This window comes from Grammomys surdaster, unplaced genomic scaffold, assembly GCF_004785775.1.
Source record: "Grammomys surdaster isolate TR1022 unplaced genomic scaffold, NIH_TR_1.0 217, whole genome shotgun sequence".
Taxonomy (NCBI): Eukaryota; Metazoa; Chordata; class Mammalia; order Rodentia; family Muridae; genus Grammomys; species Grammomys surdaster.
In genome coordinates, this window is record NW_021604662.1 from 2925914 (window position 1) to 2950635 (window position 24722).

The 24722-nt window shown below is 33.6% G+C and overlaps 1 protein-coding gene across 1 annotated transcript in view; it reads left to right on the plus strand.

Annotated features, from left to right (window-relative positions):
* Cnksr2 (connector enhancer of kinase suppressor of Ras 2) overlaps nucleotides 1–24722 on the plus strand; it is a 185811-nt gene that overhangs the window by 134306 nt on the left and 26783 nt on the right. The window contains exons 14-20 of the mRNA XM_028772673.1: nucleotides 1479–1527; nucleotides 1812–1984; nucleotides 5831–5904; nucleotides 6592–6663; nucleotides 11790–11857; nucleotides 15570–15670; nucleotides 18180–18720. Of these exons, the coding sequence (XP_028628506.1) occupies nucleotides 1479–1527; nucleotides 1812–1984; nucleotides 5831–5904; nucleotides 6592–6663; nucleotides 11790–11857; nucleotides 15570–15670; nucleotides 18180–18720 (1078 nt within the window). The remainder of the gene's footprint in view (nucleotides 1–1478; nucleotides 1528–1811; nucleotides 1985–5830; nucleotides 5905–6591; nucleotides 6664–11789; nucleotides 11858–15569; nucleotides 15671–18179; nucleotides 18721–24722) is intronic.

The window sequence follows — 24722 nt, forward strand, 5'->3', positions numbered from 1 at the left end:
TCATGCTCCAAAGTAATGAACTATAAAACTATAATGGTTACTTCGGGGAACACAAAAGGAAGAAGCTGCATCAGTAATTTCATGGCAAACAATATATGTAAAATAATTATGTGTAAATTGAGTATACCTAAACACTAGCCAGAATTGCCCATATAGCATAATAAATTTTGTCTCTTATGCTCTCAAAAACTAATTGTGAATTTTATAGCCATGATTTCTATAACACACACATATATACATACATATGTGTATATAATATAGAGGTATATACACATTTATATGTGTGTTTATACATATGAATATAACAAAGAGATATTTTTGGTACTTTGAAACTTGGGTGATTGTTATTTCTAGATTACACTATGTCAAAAGATTACTCTGACTGTTATCTTTATATATACTAGATGTTTATAACTCATACAAGAACAAAAAGTCTTATATAAATATACTATTTTAGGAGGAAATACATTAAATAGTGATATGAATTTATTCTACAACTAAATTAGAAAATTTTATATAAAGAAAATCCATTTAACCATTATATATTTGTGTAGAAAACTAAAAATCTGTTACTTCAAAGAAGTTTTACTTCAAAGAATTGTCTGTGACTTTAAAACTCACATGCAACCTCGAATCTCTCTTGATTAGCTAATCATAATTAATCTTATACCAATGAACAATATATATAAATATGTTATCTGAGTAGAACCAGTGATTTATAGTCATTAGAAAAGTTAGGTGAGTCACTACAGCTGTGGCTTTTTCTCAAGACATAGTAAACTGTTAAATATAGAGAGATATAGAGAATAATGCAAAGGAATATTTGTAATGATATCTCACGAATACTAGGTAGGACAGAAATACAAGTATGGTCGATGATTTAGATGACATAACACTTTTTTCATTGATAAGACAGTGGTATTAGGCTTTATAATCCACAAATACTAGCAGCAATAGATGGAACATGTTCAAGATACCAAACATAGTTGTAGGGGTTGGTAATTAAGGAATAGGAAGGTGCATATGTTCAAAAGAAGAGATAAACTGTGGTGCTGATACTGTTGACATGAAGATTAGTAATACTGGCATAAGTAGGTGTGACATTATAATATTGATCCAAGTGTCTATATACTTAGATACTTATGGGAGACAGAAACAAAAAAGAAACATTTGCCTCCTATTTCATCAAATTGTGTGAGAATCAGACGAGATGTTGTATTAGAAAGCAAAATAAGTCTCTCAAGGGAACAGTTGTGTGTGTATGTCTGTGGGAAAGAACATTTAGTTTCACAATGTGTCTTACCCTAGAATCTGCCAACAAAATTAGGACAGGGATAGGCTCTCTCCGGCTTCAAGGGAGATGGAAAAGTAAAGTGATGTGATTATATTAATTTATTTTGAAATGTTAATGGAGAGTTACTTCTCTAACCTGGGCTTCACACTCTGCACTTATTAACCTTCCCTGTCTTTAATTTCAGACATTTCAGCAGTCCTCTCTTCAGCACAAATCAAAGAAGAAAAACAAAGGTAATAAAAGAAAATGAACCTTTAAAACTGCTTCTTTTGTACAGCGATAATCCACAGCACATTTCATTAATCGTCTCATCGTCTTGAAACCAATGTGGTTTTAGATCATTTACCATGCTATCTTTGATAACAGATGGTCTCAAACTTGAGATGCGGATTACATAGTTGGAAATGATAGTTTCATAAATAATAAGTAACTGACTTTCTTTTAGGATCTGCAGATTAATTTTTTATTTTTATGTGTTTTCCAAAATTTATGACATATTACCACTCACTCTCTTTAGGAGCTATAGCAGGCAAGAGCAAAAGAAGAATTTCTTGCAAGGATCTTGGCCGTGGTGACTGTGAGGGATGGCTTTGGAAAAAGAAAGATGCAAAGAGCTATTTTTCGCAGAAATGGAAGAAGTACTGGTTTGTCCTTAAGGATGCATCCCTATACTGGTATATTAATGAAGAGGTGAGACAGAGCAATTGGTGTTCTCATCCATCTCTAACAAAAGTCTTGATACCTGAGCCATTTGTTTTTAAATCGTATCCCCTGATGCCAGTGCAGAATCTCTCTTCAGAGTTCTGAAAGAACAGTTACCCCATTTTTCTAATGTAGCAACATATCTGAGGCACACTTAAAGTATAGTGAAGGTTTCTGTTTCTAAAAATACCATGCAACTAATGTAGTAGTTTAACAGATTTTTAAAAACTCTTGCTCAAAGTTTTATAGAGTTTTTCTATTTCTATTTTGGAGGAGGGGACAGCTTAGCAACTTAAGTAATTCAGTATTGTTTCAATTTATTTCAGTTTCTCCTAAAGAAAAAAATAACTAGTAGACTAATTTTGAAAATTATAAGTATCCATTACTTTTGGCCAACATGAGGGGAGGGGCATATTTAGTGTATTTTAACTGTTCTTACAACTTTTCTAGGGTTTTATTTTTTTTGGTACAGCATATTTGCATCTAGACTAATCATCCCAATGAAAATCATGTACCAAATGTACCAATGTGTAATTTATTCATTGATCTTTCCCCTGACACTGCTTTAACTTGTTTGTTATACCTATTACTTCACTTTATTAGACTTTTAATCAATAATTTTGACTTTTGGCATGTGTGTGTGTGTCTCTGTGTGTGTGTGTGTGTGTGTGTGTGTGTGTGTGTGTGTGTACACATATATAATTGTTTGGAGATTTTATACAAGTAGTATCCTAAGACATTAATCAGTTTTATTGATTAATAATTGCTGAAAGCTACTGTCATTATTAGACCTTTGATTGTAACATAAAATATCTAGAGAACTTCGTGTTCCATAAACAAGCTATTACATTTCTATCTTATATCATGAATACAGAGTAGACTCAGGGATTAAATTATTTGAGTGACTGAGCCTATAGTTTAGTGTTTACTGTTCATTAATAGAAGACTTATTTAGAAGATCTTAAATTAATAATTTCCTATATGCTTCTTTTATTTTCCTATGTATTTCCATATGTTTAATTATTTTGTTTTAGTATTTTGTGGGAGTCATATAGTTACATAAAATAAAATCTGTTTAACTATATCCTGTCTAGTGATAGGAAACAAATATAAAAACATTTTTCTTTGATAGATATACTAAAATTTTATGTGTTCATCATGAAGTATCAAGATGTAGTATCTTTGGTTTTCTTTATTGTGATTCAATTATAGATTTGTCTATGTGTACTAAATTATATTCTGGCTTTCAAACTATAATAGATAAAAATCTTGTGTCTGTTTTGATAAATAGTGCCTATATTTCAGTCTTTGGCAAGTTGTTATTACTATTACCCATGTACAATATAAATGGATAATTGTGTAGTACATATTTCCAGGAAAACTTTCTTGTTATTTTAGACGAAATACAGTATTTCATGGTGCATCATTATGAAAAGACTCCATAAATATTTTAGATTTAATTTAAGGATGACAAAAGTAGCATAAGATAGAATTCAAAATGGAACTTCAGATTGGAAAAATATTAAAAGAAAAATGTAGAGATGCTTCTGTATATAGCATACAAATTTCACTTGCTATCTAAAGTTCAAAATTATAAGTTTTGCATAGTTCATTAATAATATAAATAATAAAGATGCACAAAGTACATACATACATATACATATATATATATGTATACATACATGCCTACATATACACACAACATACACAGAAAAAGAACTGAGAGTAGTATTTTTTTTAAATAATGGAATAGGGAGTAATCTTTTTTTCTCCATTGTCTTTATTGTTTTTGTTTTGCTCTGACTAAAAATCAAGTAGAAAGGTATTCAGTAAATATGTATTGTGGTTTTATTATGCACATAACATAGTCTTTTTAAAATTACTATTGTTTAATCTCTTTTTACAATCTAGTCGATATCCCCCTCCTAGTCTACCCTCCAACAGTTCCTCATCCCATGGTTCCTCCCCCTCAACCCCTGTCTCCAAGAGGATGTCCCCACCCCCTTCCGACCAGACCTCCCTACTCCCTGGGGCCTCCAGTCTCTCAAAGGTTAGGTACATCTTTTCTCCTCAACAATGAGCCACCAACCAGGCAACATACACCGCCCCCCCATGTTATATGAGGGCTCCAATACTTATACAGCAGAGGGAGTGTAATCTTACTTAATTTTGATATATAAGAAGTTATGGGCTGGGTTAGCAGATCAAAAAAAGTTTAGAATAGTAAAAGTCTATGAATCTTTGTCATAAACAAGGCAAGGGACACAGTAACTGAAAGTTTAGCCATCAAATCACATTATACTTGATTTAAAATGAGACAAATATAATATTTTGGATACTTTTCCTTTGTTGTATTATTAACCAGTATTAAAGAGATGAGGATTTATGAATTTTATCAAATTTTTCAAATGAAAACTAATGTGTAAGTGTGTATGTGTGATGTATCTGAAACTACACATTTGAAAATCAAGATGGCATACTTAATTTCTGAACTATTGAATTCACAAAATTGTTGTTATGTAGAAAAATCATTCAAAATTAATAACAAATTATTATAAAGAAATAAAATTTTGAATTGGTAAACATCTCTATATTTTATATCTAAATATTAAAAGTAATAGAAAACGGGGTGGGAGAGATTTTTCAGCACTTAGGAGCACTTATTCTGTTTCTAACACCCATATGATGGCTTACAACCATCTGTAACTCCAGTTTCTGGAGATCCAGGGCTATCTTCTGACCTCTGTTAGGCAACACACATACACATGATACTCATACATACATTCTGATACTAGTCATACACATGAAATAAATGAAGCTTTTTAAAATGTTCAGTTATTTTTGTATATCTAGCCTGAAATGCTCTTTTCTTTTATCTCTTTTTGTTATTTTTGGTATTGTTTTTGTTGTTGTTTACATTCTAATGCAATGACCAATACATCCTGCACAAATGAGTATCTACCACTGAATGACTTCCAAAGCCCACAAAATTTTTACAAAACATGTTTTAATTTGCAAATTATTTCTATCCTCATTTTAATATAAAAATAATATTTTTTTCTTTTTTCCATTAATTTATCTATTCACTTTACATCCTGATCGAAGATCCCCTCTCCTCCAGTTCCCGCCTCACACAGCTCCTTCCCCATTCCCACTCCCATTCTCCTTTGAGAAGGAGGAATTCCCCCACATAGCACATCAAGTCACAGTGTACCCTCTCCCACTGAGGCCAGACAAGGCAACCCAGTTGGGGAAATAGGATCCACAGACAAGCAACAGAGTCAGGGATAACTCCCATCTCCAACTGTTGGGGAACCTACTTGAAGACCAAGCTGCATATCTGCTGAATATGTGCAAGAGGGCCTTGGTTCAGCCCATGCATACTCTTTGGTTCAGTCTCTGGGAGCCTCTAAGGGTCCAGGTTAGTTGACTCTGTAAGTCTTCCTGTGGAGTCCTTATCCTCTTCTGGTACCTGAATCCTTCCCCTAACTCTTCCATAAGACTCCCTGGGCTCCATCTAATGTTTGGCTGTGGGTCTCTGCAACTGTTTCTATTGGCTGCTGGGTGGCAACTCTCAGAAGACAGTTATGCTAGAATCTGTAAGAATAACAGAGTATCATTAATAGTGTCAGGGATTTTTTTAATTTTTAAAATTATGAATTTTCAAATATTCCTTTGCTTTACGGATGTGTAGAATTTATGGAACATAAGTGGAATTACAAAATAAATGAGCAGTACATTTATTACTGGAAATATCTAACTCATACTTACACAGAATAATTAACTTCAGACCTCTTTGGTGTAATAGACTAAACAGAAATCTTGCTTCTTTAGGACGAAAAAGCAGAAGGATTCATCAGTCTGCCTGAATTTAAAATCGATAGAGCCAGTGAATGCCGCAAGAAATAGTAAGTTACTTTTATATGGAGAATGTGGGGGGCGGGGTGAATAATTTATTTTGTAATTTTCTAGATTTTAAGTTGTAGATTGTTTATGTGGTGCTTTCAAACTGGCATTACAAGAAAACAGTTTTGAGGATATAACATGGAATTATATTGGTTTCTGTCATCATGACAGAAGCATTACATATGTGAACTTAGGTTAGTCACTGTAGTAATTTTATCCATAAAACTTTAGTTTGAGGCAACAAGATAAAGCAGTTTACATGCAAGCTTGATAACCTGAATTCAGTCTTAGAATCCATGGATAGAGAGAATCAGCTCCTAGTTTTTTCCCTCTGCATGTACACACACATAGAAACACAAGTGATGATGGTGTTAATAATAAACAGCATAGAGTGTCTTTTAAATAACCAATAAAAACAAAGACAAGGTCTCACTGTCAAGCTCTGGCTGTCCTGGAACTTACCTGAAACTCAGAGATTTCATTCACCTGCCTCTGCCTCTCAAGTGCTGGGTTTAAAAGTGTGTGCCAAACCCAGCTTAAAAATTAGAATTTTTTGACACAACATATTTTGATCACATTCTTTCCTCTCTCCCAACTTTAATAAAATTTTGGAAATGCATATGAATTAAAACCTTTTTACAATTTGCAGAAACATAAATGTGACTTATTTGTTGTGGGTTTGTTCACAGTGCATTCAAAGCCTGCCATCCTAAAATCAAAAGCTTTTATTTTGCTGCTGAACATCTTGATGACATGAACAGGTAAGTTCTATTTCCATCTCAAGTGACTTAGTTAATTAGGCCTAAGATTCAAGCTCCCAGCCTTGTCTTCAGTAATCTTTACGGAATCTTTTGTAGATTCTGCATGAGTTGAATGAAAATTGAATAGTTCAACCATATTTCCGTGTGATCATACCTAATTTTTAAAAATAGTATTTGCTTAATATGTGTTTTAAATTCCATCTATACACAATATGATTTATATGTAAATAATAATAAAGAATAACCGTTTTAAATGTGTATTTTAAACAAAAGTTGACAGTCAACCTTTTGACTGTCAGTTTTACATCAAAAGTATCATAACCCATATAAATCTAAAATATTACCACAATAGTTTTTTTTACATGTTAAATTTTAGGAATAGGTCTTAACATGTATTTCAAAATGCCAAAAAAGGTACGCAAAACCTGGCTTATTCAGGTACTAAGTTATATTTGATAGATTATCCATTTCAATAGTTGAAGTCTAACAAATATATAATTCTTCCTGTTACCTTTCGTCTGTCACTGGACAGGATTATGTAGCCACCTGATTGAATGGCTCTGTGGTTATTCAGTGGCTAAAGGAAAGCATACATGTATTTTTCTCTTTATATACCACATTGTTTCACATTTCAGTCTTAGCCATTTTTGAGTTAGTTTTCTTTCTTTCCTTTAATTTCCCCCTTTCTGTTTAATAAAATAGAAATTAAATTTAAAATCAAAATGTTCTCATTATAACTACTTATATAATTTCTCAACACTTGGAAGAGGCAGCAAACCTTAGTGACCAGCACTGTAGCCCTTTAGACAAAACAGAATCCCAGCTTTACAAACTTATTTGCTCTGTAACTGTATGCAAGAAACTTGACCTCTCTGTACTAAATAATTGACCCTTTTATACAATGAGAAAAACTCTCTCAGTAGGGGTTTTTGTGTTTCAAATGCTACATAAGAGCTCAGTAACAATGAGTTTTAATGTTGATGTACTTTTGTTCTCTTACCTCATTTACTTTTCTGTAGATGTCTTAAAAAAAAAAAGGTATCCAAACATTTTGAGCACAAAGATTGTGCCGCTTCATGAATACACTTAAACACAGGAAATGAACACTTAAGCTACTTTTATAAATCAATTATTTGACAACTGGAAGTACAGCCATGGCTTTTGAAAAGAAGAGATGTGTGAAAGGAAGTGGCAGAGAAAGGAAATGTCCTCATTCATGATTTATATAATTTACTATACTTAAATTTTCTTACCAGCAGTAAGAATTTCAGAGATCTTTCTCCTTGCACTAAAAGTGAGAATGTTTATTCACCTGTATATAATAGAGGACTTGTGGTTCTCTATTTTTGGTGCTGTAATTATCCTATAATTCTATTGTTCTTTGCCTGTGATAGTTTAGCCAAAAGATAAGAAACTCAGTTCCCTGTGGATACATGGGAAGGTTTTGTATTATAACCAAATAAAGAATACTGGTATAAATGAGTAGCTCTTACAGGATGAATACATTAGGTACCATTTGCCTCCCTGTAAGAATTAAAGCCTGGTACATCCTAATTGGAATCATTTTAGTTTAGAGATTGTCTATGCATTTTATAAATTGTAAAACCTTTCTTAGCCTTAATTTGCTATTCTATGTTCACAGTATATTCTAAAGGATCTCGAGATCACTGTTCTTCCCTTATATTTCTAAAGTTCTAAACGCCATAGAAGAAAAGAAGAAACTAAACCAAAACCATGTCATTCATTTCCTTACTTCAAGTAGTAGATCAAAGAAAAGAAGCGACTAATCCAAAATAGCAGCATTGCAATATACATTTACAAGTCTTGTTTTATATAAGACTTCCTATTATATACTATATATCTCAGAATTACAGACATAAAAATATGGATTTATCCAGGATCTAAAAATAGAAATAGAAACAATAAACAAATCACAAAAGGAGACAAACCTGGAGATAGAAAACCTACAAAAGAGATCAGGAGTCACAGAATAAAAGAAGTAGAAGAGAGAATCTCAGGTGCAGAAGATACCATAGAAAACATTTGACACAACAGTCAAAGAAAATGCAAAATGCAAAAAGCTCCTAACCCAAAATATCCAGGAAATCCAGGACACAATGAGAAGACCAAACCTAAGGATAATAGGTATAGATGAGAGTGAAGATTCCCAACTTAAAGGGCCAGTAAATATCTTCAACAAAATTATAAAAGAAAACTTCCCTAACCTAAAGAACAAGATGCCCATAAACATACAAGAAGCCTACAGAACACCAAATAGACTAGACCAGAAAAAATATTCCTCCCATCACATAATAATCAAAACATCAGATGCACAAAACAAAGAAAAAATACTAAAAGCAGTAAGGGAAAAAGGTCAAGTAACATATAAAGGCAGACCTATAAGAATTACACCAGACTTCTCACCAGAGACTATAAAAGCCAGAAGATCCTGGACAGATGTCATACAGACCCTAAGAGAACAGAAATGCTAGCCCAGGCTACTATACCCAGCAAAACTCTCAATTACTATAGATGGAAAAAACAAGATATTACATGGCAAAAACAAAAATATGAATTTAGAAATTTTAATTACAATATGTCTTTGTTTCCCCTTGTTTTTTTTTCTCTACTAATCTTATTCCTAATACATACTTTCAATAAGCAATTAAAAATACTTGTTAACAGTATAAAATAATCAGTGCCAGAAACATGCAGATTAATGATATGGGAAGGCACCTCTATACAGATTTATTTGATCTTTGAAAGCATGCCTAATTCAAGACAGGATATATCTTTAAATAAACATAATTATAGTCAATACATGCTTTATCTGATTATTTTATGACTTTTAAGGCATTATTATTTCTATGTTGTATTAAATTATACCATAGTACTGAAAATATATATATTACTGAAAATATATACTACTATGGGATGATAATATATATATATGACCAACTGATAAGTGTATAAAAGCATTCCTTAAATTCAGTTTTTCCATAAAATCTGTGTACACAGATATATGCATATTTAGTATGTGTGTGTGTGTGTCCTTGTAACTGTGAGTAATTACTAATTTGTATTTTTAATTAGTATTCTATATTTCTACCATAATTCTTACCTTATTTCGCTTTCTGTATTATTCTGTGTCACTCTAAGCATATTCCCTTGCTTATATGTTCATGTTTTAAAGCATCAGAAAATAGGACTAATATTAAAGAACTTCCACAACAGTGTTCTCAAAGAGATTGTAGATTGAATCTTTGTATCCCTGACCTCCTAAACTAACATAGACTCCCCTACTTCCCAGCAACTTCTAACATTCTAAATTTGACTTTCCTTGCTGCTTTAAAAGATGGCATGTGCTCCCCATAGATGCTTACTTGTATCCCTATTCGTCATCCGCCTCCATGGTTAAGATTCAAGCATCATGAAGTTAGGAATTTTGTTTTGTATACTATATATTCTGTGTGTCTAGAACCATCTCTGGCACATACAGGCTCTCAATAACTACTTCTGGAATCAGTTAACACATATATATTTGCTCTCAGAACAATGTACGAGATCAAATAGTAATACCAATAATACTGATGCCAAGTATATCAATAAGTTAGGTTGTTCCATCTGTAGCTTAAAGACAAGAATATTCAAGACATAGCAACAGCTATACAATATTCTGTCTTTTTTAGGCTGTACAAAGCAGCCTGAGGATATTCAGACATTCTCTCAAGAGTTTTTATTATGAACAGAATTTTTTCCTAATAATAGCTTAAATTCCAAGTTGTCTTAGGAATTTTAGCAATCTAGAGTCAGAGAAAGCAAGGTCTATGCCTTATACATTTCCATATCTCAGAAAAATTGTTATTAAACACAAATAGATATTGAATAAATGATGAGTTGAAAAACTGAAGAAGACTCTAAGTTTCTCAATTCACCTCCCAAGAACCTTCATTTCCTTTAGAATTCTGATTTAAAGGTCAGTGTTTTTCAAGAAGTAAATGCATAGTAGTGGATTAAATGTCAATGATTTTTTTTAGTGTTATCATCATCCTTGTTACATAACAGCATCAGTCTATTCTACTCTTTCCCAAAAGTAGTTGGATTTACCCTCTAATACAAATTCAACCCTTCTCACTACAAATGAACCCTATATTAAGTTTTATTTAATCTTTTGTAATAACTAGTCATTTTCAAAAGTTTTATCATGAAGTTTGATTTATAATTTATAATCTACTAGAATATTTGTATAAAATATATATTATTGAATTCCAGTGAATATTTTATTCTATACTGTTAGGACTCCAGTCCTCCCTTCACTTTCCATATATTCTTTAGCCTGATATGCTGAACTGGTTTATACTTAGTTACTTTTTCTTAAAATTGCAGTTTAGATTTCAATAGATACCCATCAGAGATACAACTTTCCACTCTTCAAGATTTGCTAGGTATATGATATACACATAACAGTACTTGGAAAATTGTTAAATATGTGAATCAGTTAAACAAATTTATTTTCTATTTAAAAAGGATATAAGTTCTTAAGAGAAAAATTCTTAAACACAGGTTTATTTAAAATACTTCTAGATCAGACTATTCCACAATATGAGGACATTAACTCTAACAGTAATTCCAAAGTTATTTACAGTAGTTTGAAATGTGAATTCTCCCCAATTTCTTCTGTAATCAAAACTTGTTCTCTTGTAATAAAACTATTATTTTTATAGGTAAGCTCTAAAGCTTTTCTCCTGTCTATATAAATTAGACTGACTATTATAAGTATCTCCAAAGGAGCATTTGATCTGAAAAAAAAAACAGACAAGCAGGCATAGTTGACATGATTATACATTTGAAGGAAAAGAATTGGTAGGGCTTTGGCCATTTCAAACCCTTTTGTATTGCACATACTAACAGCTTTAAATAACTGTTCCATTGAAATTACATCTTCAGTATGAGAACAGTTTTACTACATTAGAATATTGCCTATTGAAGACTTCAATTTTTTTCAACTATAATAAAGAATATATTTTATATAGAGAGGTTATTCTTTTATTTTTTAGATATTTTACAGTAAGTATTTCTAACAAGTATAATGAATTGTTGTTGGTTCTTTTTCTTTATTTTTCCAGGTGGCTTAATAGAATTAACATGCTGACTGCAGGATATGCAGAAAGAGAGAGGATTAAACAAGAACAAGGTAAAGAAATACCTTTTATTTTATAATCATGTTACACTTTTTGCATTAAAAGGCAGAGCTAGTGAGGGAAAATCTTTTGAAGAAAATTATCAGTGAATTTTGATATAATATTGATAATGGCCTCAAAGATATAATATTTTATTAGATTATTTTTGCAAAAAGCCCTCAATGGCACCCTTGTGTGAAAATGTAAGCGGCTATTCTGCAATTATACTGGGTCTGCTCAGAAATGTAGTTTTAGTGCAATAAAGAACATGAAACATAGTAACATAAAACAGGTTCCAGGACACAAGGATAAACTGAATCTTTCTGGGAAGGGAATGTTAAAAGACTTTTGGTTGTCTGTGCTTTCTGAACTGTACAATGGAAATGATGTGGACTCAAGCCAATAACTATAATCTACAGAATGGAAGCGGATTGCACAATTCTAAAAATAATGTAGAGGCAATCTTCATCAAATCACTATGTACAGGCAAACCTCATCTAAGACTATGAAGTAGTAAATGTGTCTTAGTTGCTTAACTTCCTCACCTTTATGCCTGGTGGAATTTCTACATCTTAATTTTTGTGGTAAGAGTACTAAAAATATATCAGCCTTCCCTTTCAAAGTTCTTGAAAATGTGTAAAGTGGCTCTTTAAAGCTGTTTTTACCTGGCTGCATAAAGACATAAGAGCTGGAAATATGGGTAATATATACGTAGAAAAATATCACAAAAACATAATAGACTTCCTACTTAATATGTGGCTAAGTTCCTTGGTCCTCTACTGGGAACTGAGAAATATACATGTCAACTCCACTCCTCTATAGCTATATGACATCTCCTGAGTATAATTTTTAGTACTTAAATTAAGTTTGATTCACAATACAGCTCTTTGAAGTTAAAAATAGAGTAGCAGTAACTAAAGGCAGTGACTAATTAAGTAGGTAGTAAACAACGTAATGAACAAGTACTGAGTTATAATTAGATAAAGAGTAAAAGTTCTTGTGGACTATTGTATAGCACGATGGATATAGATAATGATCATATGCTACATATCTCAGAAGTCTAGAAAAAAGGAATTTCAATATTTTACCATAAAATGATAATTCCTTAAGGTCATTGTAAAGTTTTAATCTCATAAAAGTCAATGACCTGTATTGTATTTCTTTAACAGTTCTAAATAAGAGCAAGTTTTAAAAACATGTCGTTTGTTTCAACATATGACAGTAAAAAGGGAGTCTCCCTCTTCTACTGATGGCCATGTTTGTTCATAAGAACACAAAATTTGGTATCATTGCAAGGCACATTTTAAAATATATGTTTATATAATTTTGAAAGCTAAAAATCTATTTGCTCTTTAAAAAATATCAGATTAGTTTCATCCACTAAGTGATGATGGTTTGTACAATATTTCAAACGTTCTCAAAGAGCCTGAGTGTTCAGTGTTGACATTTTTAAAATTTATTTATTTATTTATTTATTTTAAACTCTAAATTTTATTCCCCTCCCAGTCCACCCTCTGACTGTTCTACACAGTGTTGCCTTTTTCTAGCATTGTTTCTGCCTTTCTCATAGCTTAGCACAAGTAGTTAATTTGTAGAGCAGTATTCCCACCTTTCTTAAGCAAACCAGCAAATGTTTATATTGCTATTACTTTTTAATTAGCCAAGAATTACATCAAATTGAGATTAACATTTTTCCTAATTTATCTGAGGAAGAAAAATAAACACTTCGGATCTCTTACATATGGTAATGGCCATGGAGCTCTGGATAAAATGTTAATCATCTCTCTTCCAGTGTGCTCAGGAGGGCCACTTGAAGTATTAGTGTACCAAGATCCCAAGGTATCAATGCAAACCTTGAGGATAAACTCAGACAGCATTATTGGAAACAATGGGATGGATAAGGGTGGAAAGATGATAACAAACTCACTATTTTGTGTCGGATATGGAGAGGTGAATGCTGACATCTCAGAGAATTTTCAGGAACTCACAAAACTGTGCAGACCCTGGGACTCTAGGTTTTATTCTTCATTGTTCAAAAATGCTACAAAAGAAAAAAAGAATCTCTGTATAAATGATCTATATCTGACTGTCCTGGCATAAAATCTAAAATATACCCAAGAAGATAAGTGCTCCTAATACTTTTTGAATGTATTCACAGTACAAAGTGTTTCAATATATGTTACTTTATTTAGTACTCACATGTATACAACTCTGGAAGTCAGTTATTATTACTAGCTACTCTTTACAGATTATAACATAGACCCAATGAAGTTAAATAATACCTATAAGAGCTTACATGTAGGGAGAAGTTATATGGTGAAGAATTGCTTCTGAATATCAGTCATGCTTTGTTCACAATCATTTACTAGCTCTGTTTCTGAGCATCTGTGTCAATCTTTGAGAGAGGCCTTAGTTATATTGGTGATTATTGTCCAGTATCTCCATTATTATTTTCCACTGGACTTTTTAGATAAGGTTTAGCTAGCTCAAACCTTAAATCCTAGGTCATCCTCCTGAGTATTGGAGTTATAGTTGTGTGCTCCTATGACCAGTTTCCCATTGATTTTTGTTTTTAATTTAAGGGAGATAAACAGGTATCTAATTAAGATTAATTAGACATTTTGTATTTTTTTTTCTCAGTGGGGATTGTCAGGGTCCTTGAGTTTAAAGGCTTGAATAGAATTTGGCAGTTTATTTTATATCCCGTATCCATTGATAGGGACTTTCTATTCATAGTAACTAGAGTTAAAAATCAGGAGTGGGTAAGGGAGATTAAATGACTCCACTATACTTAACATTAAATTTTCTTGATGTGTCAAACAAGAGTCTCAGAAATTTAATCCTCAGAGCTTTGGATCAATGTAATGCCTTAGTTCAAATCCAGCTCTATTATTTCCTGCCTAGAATCTAACAATTTCTGACAATTGCTTCTTTCTAGAGTCAAGCTGACATGAGTCTTTTAACACTGTCCTAGCTCTTCACTTGGAACTCACAATAAAGAATCAACACAGCAGTTATGGCTGAGAGAGTAAAACTGATTCTGATTGTTGGTCGTTTGTTGGATTTAACTAACAATATTAATATACCTCTCAGGTTTATCTTCCCTCTTGTCTCAGGTCTGCCAAGTAACTTTGTCTACTGGCTTGTATTTCCTACCTTTTAAGTAATTGTGGAAATTTGGTACTTGTAGCTCAATTTAGCTGGTATGCAATTTGTGTGTCTGTTTGGCAAGATTGAGGATTTGTCATGTCTTTCCAAGATTCATGCCAGTTTGACTCTAGAAAGTAGCAATTGTTAAATAACCAAAGAATTGAAGCCAGAAAAGGGGGATTTAGAACATTCATTTTGGAGGTGTTTATATCAGCAGAGATACATAGCAGCATATGGTATATTGCTTTTCTCTCTAGTAGTCATCACAGTAATGTGGTATACTTTCAGAAACATCCTGTGGCATTTATTACTTAAAGATTCTGGGTAATCTGATCTAAAATCAAATGTAGCCTAAACATAATTTGTCTTATAGAGTACTTACGATATTAAGACTTCCTATTTGTCATTAATTTTAATGAGGTTGTGATTAGGTTAAAATGAAACTGGTAACTCTTGGGTAGGGCAATGTAGTAAATAAATTAAAATCTTTTTGGTTAAATGATTTTATCTTTTCTTGAGAAATACAGCTATAAGTACGTATAAAATGTTGAGGTGTCCATGTGTGTAAACTTTCAGATTACTGGAGTGAGAGTGACAAAGAAGAAGCAGATACTCCATCAACACCAAAACAAGACAGCCCTCCACCCCCCTATGACACATATCCACGGCCTCCCTCTGTAAGTGAAATATCAGTGTACTAAGGACATAGAAGGATGCTTTGAACTGAAAAACTATATTAAATTGTTTGTCAAACAAGATTTCTTGGGGAAAAGAAAATTTGTCATCTGAAATCAGTAAGAAAATATGTTTATGTTTACAAAAAATATTTAGGCACCATAGATTTTTGGCAGAATGAATTTGTCAGATTAAAAGGAATTAAAAACAACAGAAAAGTTTCCTTAGAAAAATATTTATGAGTTGATCATATTTATTTCATAGGACTAAAGTTAATTATATGCCATTTAGAAACAACTGATAAGTATTAGTGCTATGGAGCGGGAGGTATAGCTCAGCAACGTTTACCATGTGCTATATCAGTTTTCTTTCTATTGCTGTAAGAAAATATCAAAACTGAAAGCAGTTTGTGGAAGAAAGGGCTTATTTGTTTTACAAGTCTTGATCATAAATCCATCATTGAGGGAAGCCAAGGCAGGAACTCAGGCAGGGCAGCCACCGAAACAGAGGCCACAGTAGGACTCTGCTTACTGGCTTGCTCATCATCAGCCCAGGGGTGGCACCACCCACAATGTCCTGGGCCCTCCCACCTCAATCATTAATCAAGAAAATGCCACACAAACTTGCCTACAGGACAATTATTAGATGGGGTTATTTTCTCAATTGGAATTCTTTCTTTCCAGATGACTCTAGCTTGTGTCAAATTAGCAAAAAACAATGAGTGGTTGCTGAAGTGCTTTATATAGCCATGCTGTCTGCTTTAATATATATGTTTGTGGTGCTGTAGAATTCGTACAGAATGCTTTAATCTATAAATTACCCTATGTATAAACTGTAGCTCAGTCTTTTACTGAGGTAAATAATCCAGCTTTTTAAAAACTATGCCAGTTTGTGTCTGTTTCCCATCAGAATTACTGAGAGAGAGTATGCCAATGTATCCATTGAATTTAATGGTAATGTTACCAAAGTAGTCAGCTCTCTGTATCTTGGGATTTAGTCTGCCACAAAGGAAAAGAAAGCTAGTTTATGTGACAAAGGTCAACATAATTCAATCTCTTTGTATTATTCCAAGTAATTAATATTTTCTCTTTCTTTAAAAAAATACCAGAATCTGAATAATTCCTTTGGAATATTTTAAAAAGATGAAAGGAGAGCCAGACTTTATTTTTTAAATTATTTTTTAATTACCTTACTAAGAAGTAAGCTTTCATGTGTCTTTTAAAATATATCCTTATTTTTGCTTAACCCTACTCTTTCCCTTACTCTCCCCAACCTGCTTGCCTTCAGTCCCACTTAAATCTTTCAATTGCCAGTATTGCCCGTCTACTCGCAGTGTTCTACTGTTCTTCTGCTTAATGTGTCTTTTTCCCCTTGCTTAACAGTAGCTTCTTGGAAAGAAACTATTCATATTATTTAGTTGTAATTCAACATACCATTCAATATGTTAAAAAGTAACAATCTGCCCATGGATGATGCTAAGTAGTTTCTCTTCATTTTTGAAATGGAGTGACATATTCATCTCAGCCAGATTTCTTCTAGCGGACACTTCAACCCCATTTGTGTTTAATAAATGTAGCTCCTTGCAGAAAAGCATCTGGGGTAGTCTGCTAGCCTCTAGAGCTGGAGTAAGGCTTGTGCCAGGTGGAGTGCTGTACTGTAAATTGTTTGCAGCATCTTATTGATGCTATTCTTTCTTCTTGTTTGTCTTTTATGCTATAATATATTTCCCAAAGTTTAATTCTGACACAAAATATATTCCTTTTTATGGTTTCTATACAGTGTCTATATGCTAATCCCCAACAAAATTTCATCCTACTCGTATCTTCTTTATTATCTTCAACCTTTCTTTTACAGTCCACTCATTATTCCCCCCATTCTGCCCTCCAACAGTTCCTCATACCATTCTTCCTCCCCATCTCCAAAAGGTTGTCCCCAAGCCCCCACACCCCTATTTTCAGTTCTCCAGAAATTACTATAGAATTGACAAGACCACAAGACAGCTTCTCTGTGGGACCCATAGGGACAGACAATTATCTATGAAGAAGCAGAAAAGTTACTCTGTTTATAGACAACTTTTTCTCATATACAAATGCCTCTCTCTTTTTCTCATCCCCTAAGCTGCCTAAAATCTAGAAATAGGAACCTATGGGGACTGTTTCTTTAGAATTTCAAAAGATGTAAACATTTTTAAATGGTTTAGTTGCCAAATGTTTCTTACATAAACATTTACAAGTCTCTTATACTTTCATTATTATCAGGTTTGTACTTTTGCATCAGATGTTTCATGGACAACTGTTATATCTATATCTCAAGACATTTGAATTCCTAACTCTTAAAGTATAAGCTGGGGCCTAGACTTTAAGATATCTGTGAAATTGTGCAGTTGTTACTTGACTATGTAAGATTTCTATCCAAGTAAATACTTTGTGGTAAAAATCAAAAAGAAAGTTCTTTGACAATCTGAATGATCTGTTTTTTCTGTGGAAACTGATGAGGGGCTTCTTTCCACAGATGAGTTGTGCCAGTCCTTATGTGGAAGCAAAACACAGCCGGCTTTCCTCCACAGAGACCTCTCAGTCTCAGTCTTCACATGAGGAGTTTCGCCAGGAAGTTACTGGGAGCAGTGCTGTGTCCCCCATTCGCAAGACAGCCAGCCAGCGCCGCTCCTGGCAGGATTTAATCGAGACACCGCTGACAAGTTCAGGCTTACACTATCTTCAGACTCTGCCTCTGGAAGATTCTGTCTTCTCTGACTCAGCAGCCATCTCCCCTGAGCACAGGCGGCAGTCCACTCTTCCAACTCAGAAGTGCCACCTCCAGGATCACTATGGCCCATACCCGTTAGCTGAGAGCGAGAGGATGCAAGTGTTAAATGGCAATGGGGGCAAGCCTCGAAGTTTTACTCTGCCTCGAGATAGCGGGTTCAACCATTGCTGTCTGAATGCACCAGTTAGTGCCTGTGACCCACAAGATGACATACAGCCACCAGAGGTGGAAGAAGAAGAGGAGGAGGAAGAAGAGGAAGCAGCAGGAGAAAACATTGGAGAGAAAAGTAAGTATGTTTGTGGAAATTCTTAGCCTGTGTACACAGTAATAGCCTTTTAACTTCTTATTTGAAGGTTGTTTCCCTTTAAAAAAATAAAAATGGTCTTGCTGGATAGGAAGTTAGGTCTCCCTAATTTATGAACCAAGACAAATGCCACTAGAACAAATACCTTTTCTCCCAACTCCCTGTTTGCTTTTTGAGGTTAAAGGTTTCATTTCTTTACCTTCTTCTCTTCCCTACTTTTTTTTTTTTACTTTCATGCATAGATCTTGCCAGTCCATAGTGATTGCCCATGAATTTTGGTCAAGAAACTGTAAATGTTTTGAGTAGGTGTCAACAAAACCCTAGTTGAATAACTAAATACACACATGCATACCAACATTTACACACATATATTTATATCTTTCCTCTCACTGTCAGTGAAAAAGTTCAAAAAGCATATCCCCCCCCCCAAAAAAAGGTTCATATAGCATATGCCATTCCAAATTGCTTGGCTTTTTCTAGAAACCAGTTTGGTGGAAGCATCCAGATTTTTTGTTGATGTACATTGGTTATAAAACTCTATTTATGGGTATCAACTCAAAAGAAAAAGAAGATAATTCAGTAACTTTTCTAGTAATTCTGGGGTGTTTTACCTTAAAAATATTTTTTTAGACAGACATAGTGGTACATACATACACACACACACACACACACACACACACACAGAATTTAGAGACAGGAAGATCAGGAATTTGAGATCATCATCAGGTACATAGCAACTTCAGAGTTAATGCAGTCTATGTGCTAATACAAAGCTTCTCTTTATAACTACCATGAAACACTGGTCCATAACCCCAATTTATTTAAGGGAAAAGCTTTAACTCAGTTATTTAAATTATCAAATGTCTGGCTATAAGTCCTAACTGTAAAATGAAAAGATTGTAGGTGAATTACATTCTACAAATTAAGCAAATTAGTACAGTTGACTGGAACCAATGATGATTGAACAAGTTATTTATTTGGTTTCTTTGATGTATTGACCTCCTCTTTTTGAAAATACAAATAAAATGTAACATGCACCCTGTCAGTCAAATATATGAGACTTTGATTATAGGATATTTTAGCATAAGTTATTCATTACCACTAGTGGAAAAATAAGCAACTCATACCTTACAAGTTACTAACAGGCAGGACTCTGTCAGTGTGACAGTTGGTTGTTTTAGCAAGGAGCCTCTTCTGCTCACATGACTTGATGGGAATTCTCTCTTCCACCAACAAAATATAAAAATAATTTATAATCAAATTCACATGCTTAGACATTTTCAGTATAAAGTATATTTTCGCCACAGGGTCCATGAGAACATTACAAAAGATATGGCTGTCAAGGCTGCCCCTTCAGCTGCAAACCCTCCCAACATCTGTATCTATCAGAGATTATAGAAGATTCTTATGAAAAGAGTATGTAAGACTCATCCTAGCAGAATTAACAAACTTTTCTCAATTTTAAGTATTAGTTACAAAATTTGTTTTGATTCTCATCCAAGTGCTTTACAACAGCTATACATAAATATATGAGGTTTGTTTATTATTCTATAAACCCTAGGGAAGGAAAATACTCCATCTTAGCCAATTAAAGGGTATTAAATTCTGAAGTAGAAAATTTTGTTCATAAAACTTTCTATCAATTCTGTAGGCAAAGTCACCAATTCTCTCTTTTTTTTAAGTTACTTATTAAGAGTTTGTTCTAGTCATCATGTTGCGAATAAGGTAGGAGGAGCAATCATGTCTAGAACATGGTATCAGACCTACCCTTTCTTCAGGTCTCCACAGCCAACAGAGCATCTCTTGTTAGATGGCTTTTGATATTTTTTCCTCAAGGGTCCTCTTTTTATTGTTTTGTGTATAGGATTTATATTCTGATATACCCCTATGTTGATGGAATCTTTTAAGTTTAGTTTACAGATGCATTAAATGCATAATTATTTAGTACTGTCCATCATTTTCAGTGAGCTGTTTACAGAATAAACGTGGCAAGGCACAGCAGTTCTAATGAGTTTGTCAATAAATTTAATATTACACATTTTGTCATCATAGTTCAATACTGTGGGACAGTCCATGGCGATTTCATTGTGACTCACCACACTAAAAATGGTCATGTAGTAATTTTGAGGCCCCGTCTATTTCTTTCAGGGTACTCCACAAATCTCCTCACTTAACTTTTTTCATGCACTACCAACTGTTCTGCATGGAGCACAACATTCCGTTCTGCACAGAAGACTTTTCTTATTCAGTGCAATATATGTTCACCTTTCTGATGGTGACTGATTTTTTGTTGCATTCTAAATATTTAGAATTATATGACATGATAAATGTTTCATTTGGAAAAGATTCACTTTAAAAATCAGTTATTTCTTTTAGAAGACAGATAACTTCACCATTTTTTATTTATTTACATTAAACACTGCCTGTTCACAGTACCCCCTCACAGAGACCCTTCCCCCATCCCGTTCTCCTCTGAGAGAGTGCCTCCCTGGGAATACCCCCCTGACCCTGGTGCATTAAGTCTGCCAGGGTAGGTACATCCTCTCCCACTAAGGCCAGGCAATGCAACCATACAGATTGAACTGCATGTCTGCCGCATATGTGCTTGGGGCCTCGTTCCACCCTATGGATGTTCTTTGTTTGGTGGCTCAGTCTATTTAGAATCTACTTTGAGGATGTCATAATCATGCATTGTGTGAATTGGTCATTAGAAATAACTATGAATGTCGCTTATTCAAACCAAACTGCTGGGTATTATGCTAGAAACAGAAATTATACAGAGAACAAAAAGCCATGGCCATGATGTCAGCATCACACTTAAATGTACATCCTCTAACACAGAGCACTCATTTATATAGACACTCAGATTGACAAGCAAAGCAAACTTGCGAAGATCAAAGTCTCTCAGTAGTGTAGTGCTATCGTGCTTCAGGGCAGCACTCAGCTTGATCTACTAAAAAAAATGTATACTAATCATGTGCAGGGTAATTGAGTATTATATCTCTGGCTCAGAATAGTTTTTTTTTAATTTTGCCCAAACGTTTAAAATAAGAAGTGTTTAGCAGGGGAGCTAAATGGGTAATAGAAAACATGAAAATATAAACTGTTTTATAACTTAAGCACAAGAAAGTATCAGTAACCAAACTCCTTTTATACCATTTATTTTGTCTCACCTCATGTAATGTTGTACAATAAATGACACATGTTTGCAATGAACTCCAAGGAGCACGAGGTACCTAAATCCATAACTCTGAATAATTTTCAATCTCCTCCTGGTTGTGAAATTTAGCTTTCCACAGAACAGACTGCAATCTCTATGCTCGTGGTTGAACTACCTTTTGTCTTATTTGAAATTCAGTTATTTAACTGAGTCATGCTGTGACAATTTTCTCAGACTGAAATAGATGGTACTAAAAGTACACAGATGAGACATGTCTTGTTTTCCTTTGACTGAAAAGTCAGCATGCATATTAATTATCCTGACCTACTTCACTGACATTTGGGGAAAGACAAGTAATTTCCTATTATCCCAATTAGCGGTTTCAAAGCTTACTGGGGTATCGGCCTTTTAATAGTGTCCTTAAATTAAATTATTAATTATTTCAGCCTCTACAACTTTTAAGGGGTATAAATCATTAAAGTATAAGACAATATAAAACTATACTTAATTCAGAAATTATTTGTTGTAACACTGAAATACTACCTTGATTAATATGGCTTAAAGTTTGCCAAGAGTGTCTTTTAACTCCTTTGTAATGGTAGGGACTTTCAAAAGCTTTATCCCTTGATCTCGCTGATTTCCTCATTGGCTGTTACAAGATAGCCTTTCCAGTCACACATTCTTTGTGCACTCGTTTCTTTAATAAAATCATAATGTTCTCTTTTTCATTATTTTGGAGATTACTTATCAGTACCTTCCTTTAATTTACACATATATTTAACTTAGTCTTAGAAATCCAAAACAAAATTTAGGTCTTTTAACCAAAGCAGAAAGAGATTCAATCTATTATCATGTAAGTACAATATATATTAGTCTATCTGGATATGATATTTATGCTTTTCAAATTAGAACATCTGAAAAAATACGTGCTAAACTTACATTTTAAAATATAACAGTATTTGCATGCCATTGGCAATTTTGGAGCTGTGCAGGTTATGTTGAAGTTACGTAGCCCAGTGCTTGGACTTATCTAGGCAGAGAGGCTGAATAATGACTACTAATACAGTACAGAGAAGGTGCCCCCAAGGTGCTCAGTTATTGTAAGACTCCAAAGGTGCACATTTTATCTTTAAGAGCATCCAGGTATCTTGCAGGCAAGGAAATGATGTAATTTGAATACAAGCCTGTGTTGAAGGCAGGGTTAGAAGAATGGAACAAGTTGAGACTAAAGAAAAATGTTGCATCACTTTTCCATTTAATGTAAATTTTGCACACAAGTAAATAATTTGGTAAGAACAGCGTCTTAAATAATCTGGGAAGTTGCAGCTGAAATCCAAAGGGCATAGACAAAGGACACATGTAAACAATAATAACATGAAAAATGTCAAAGAATAGCAGAGAGCTTTAAATATATCACTTTTGTAAAGTTGCAGGTACCATCTTGGCTGCTTAGACAAGTAAATATAGCAAAGAACACAGAAAATCTAGGGGAAAATCCCAATCCCATGTTGTCTGATATATAAAACTATAAGGAACTACAAACACTGGTGATTATGTGGAAAATCATCTGTCTAAAATTCTAATGCTGATAGAGGTTTTAAATCACACCAGCCCCACTTTTTTCTTACATGATAAATAACAATTATTAACCACTATTGGCATGAACCAGAAACCAAAACATTGTTCATCTATTTATTTTAGACATTACTTAAAGACAGAATTTGCAATTGTTTAGCGTTCCCTATTTATTCTGGGTTGCTAGTAACTAGAATTACAGCTCTTTTGAACCATGACTCCTTTTTTAGTCACATTGAGCATGATTGTTTGTGGGTGAAACAATCCTCTTTTGTATAATCCCATTTCAAATATAAATGTCACAATTATGTGACATATGAAGTGATTAATTCATTTTCATAAACCAGTTAGAAACAGATCTTTTAACACCTGTAGGCTATTGTCCTTCCAACAAAATCCATAGCTTATGGAAGGAGGCAACTCAAATTAACTGTGTGCTTGTTTCACAGCCTTTGGGTCTTACTAAAAAGTCATTTATCACCTAGTACCATCTTAATTAGTTTGGTAAAAGTATTAATAATGATTTTTGTAGTTTAGTAAATACCCAGTAGTCCTCCATCTGGCAGGAAAACAATCTCAGTGGTGTTCAAAGTAATAAAACCAGATTTTAATGGGAAAAAAAAAGACTTCTACATGCTACAGAGTTACACCAGCAAAAGATACAGCCAGGTAAAATTTAAACTCACATAACAGAATGACAACCTATCATTATCATAGCTAAGACAAGGTATGATTTACATTTTTGCCAAAATAGACAATCAGATCCAGTCATAATGTTGCTTCTTACTATCGTCACAATTCATAAAAGCAAATCACTTTTCAATTCAGTAATGACTTATTGTTAGCTTCTCAATGAGAGTAGTTTCTTGCATGGTGTACAGAAACCCCCCTTAAATTCAGCCTACTTTTCCTTGCTTACCCTAAATTCATATTCCAGAAGTTCTTTCAGTGCTTAAAATTTTTTTCTCTTCTTTATGAAGATTTTCTAATACTGTCAGCTTACTGCAAAGCTCTGGGATAAAACAACCAGGACAGAGTCTAAGATTTTTTTCTTAAGAACTGTATAGGTGCTAAAGACTGCTCAATGACTAAGAGAACTTGCTGCTTTTCCAGAGCACCCAAGTTCAGTTCCCAGAGAACCCACATCTAGAGGTTCACATCTTCCTTCAGCCTCTACAAACACTATGCCCACAGGTAGCATATTCTCTCTCTTTCTCTCTCTCTCTCTCTCTCTCTCTCTCTCTCTCTC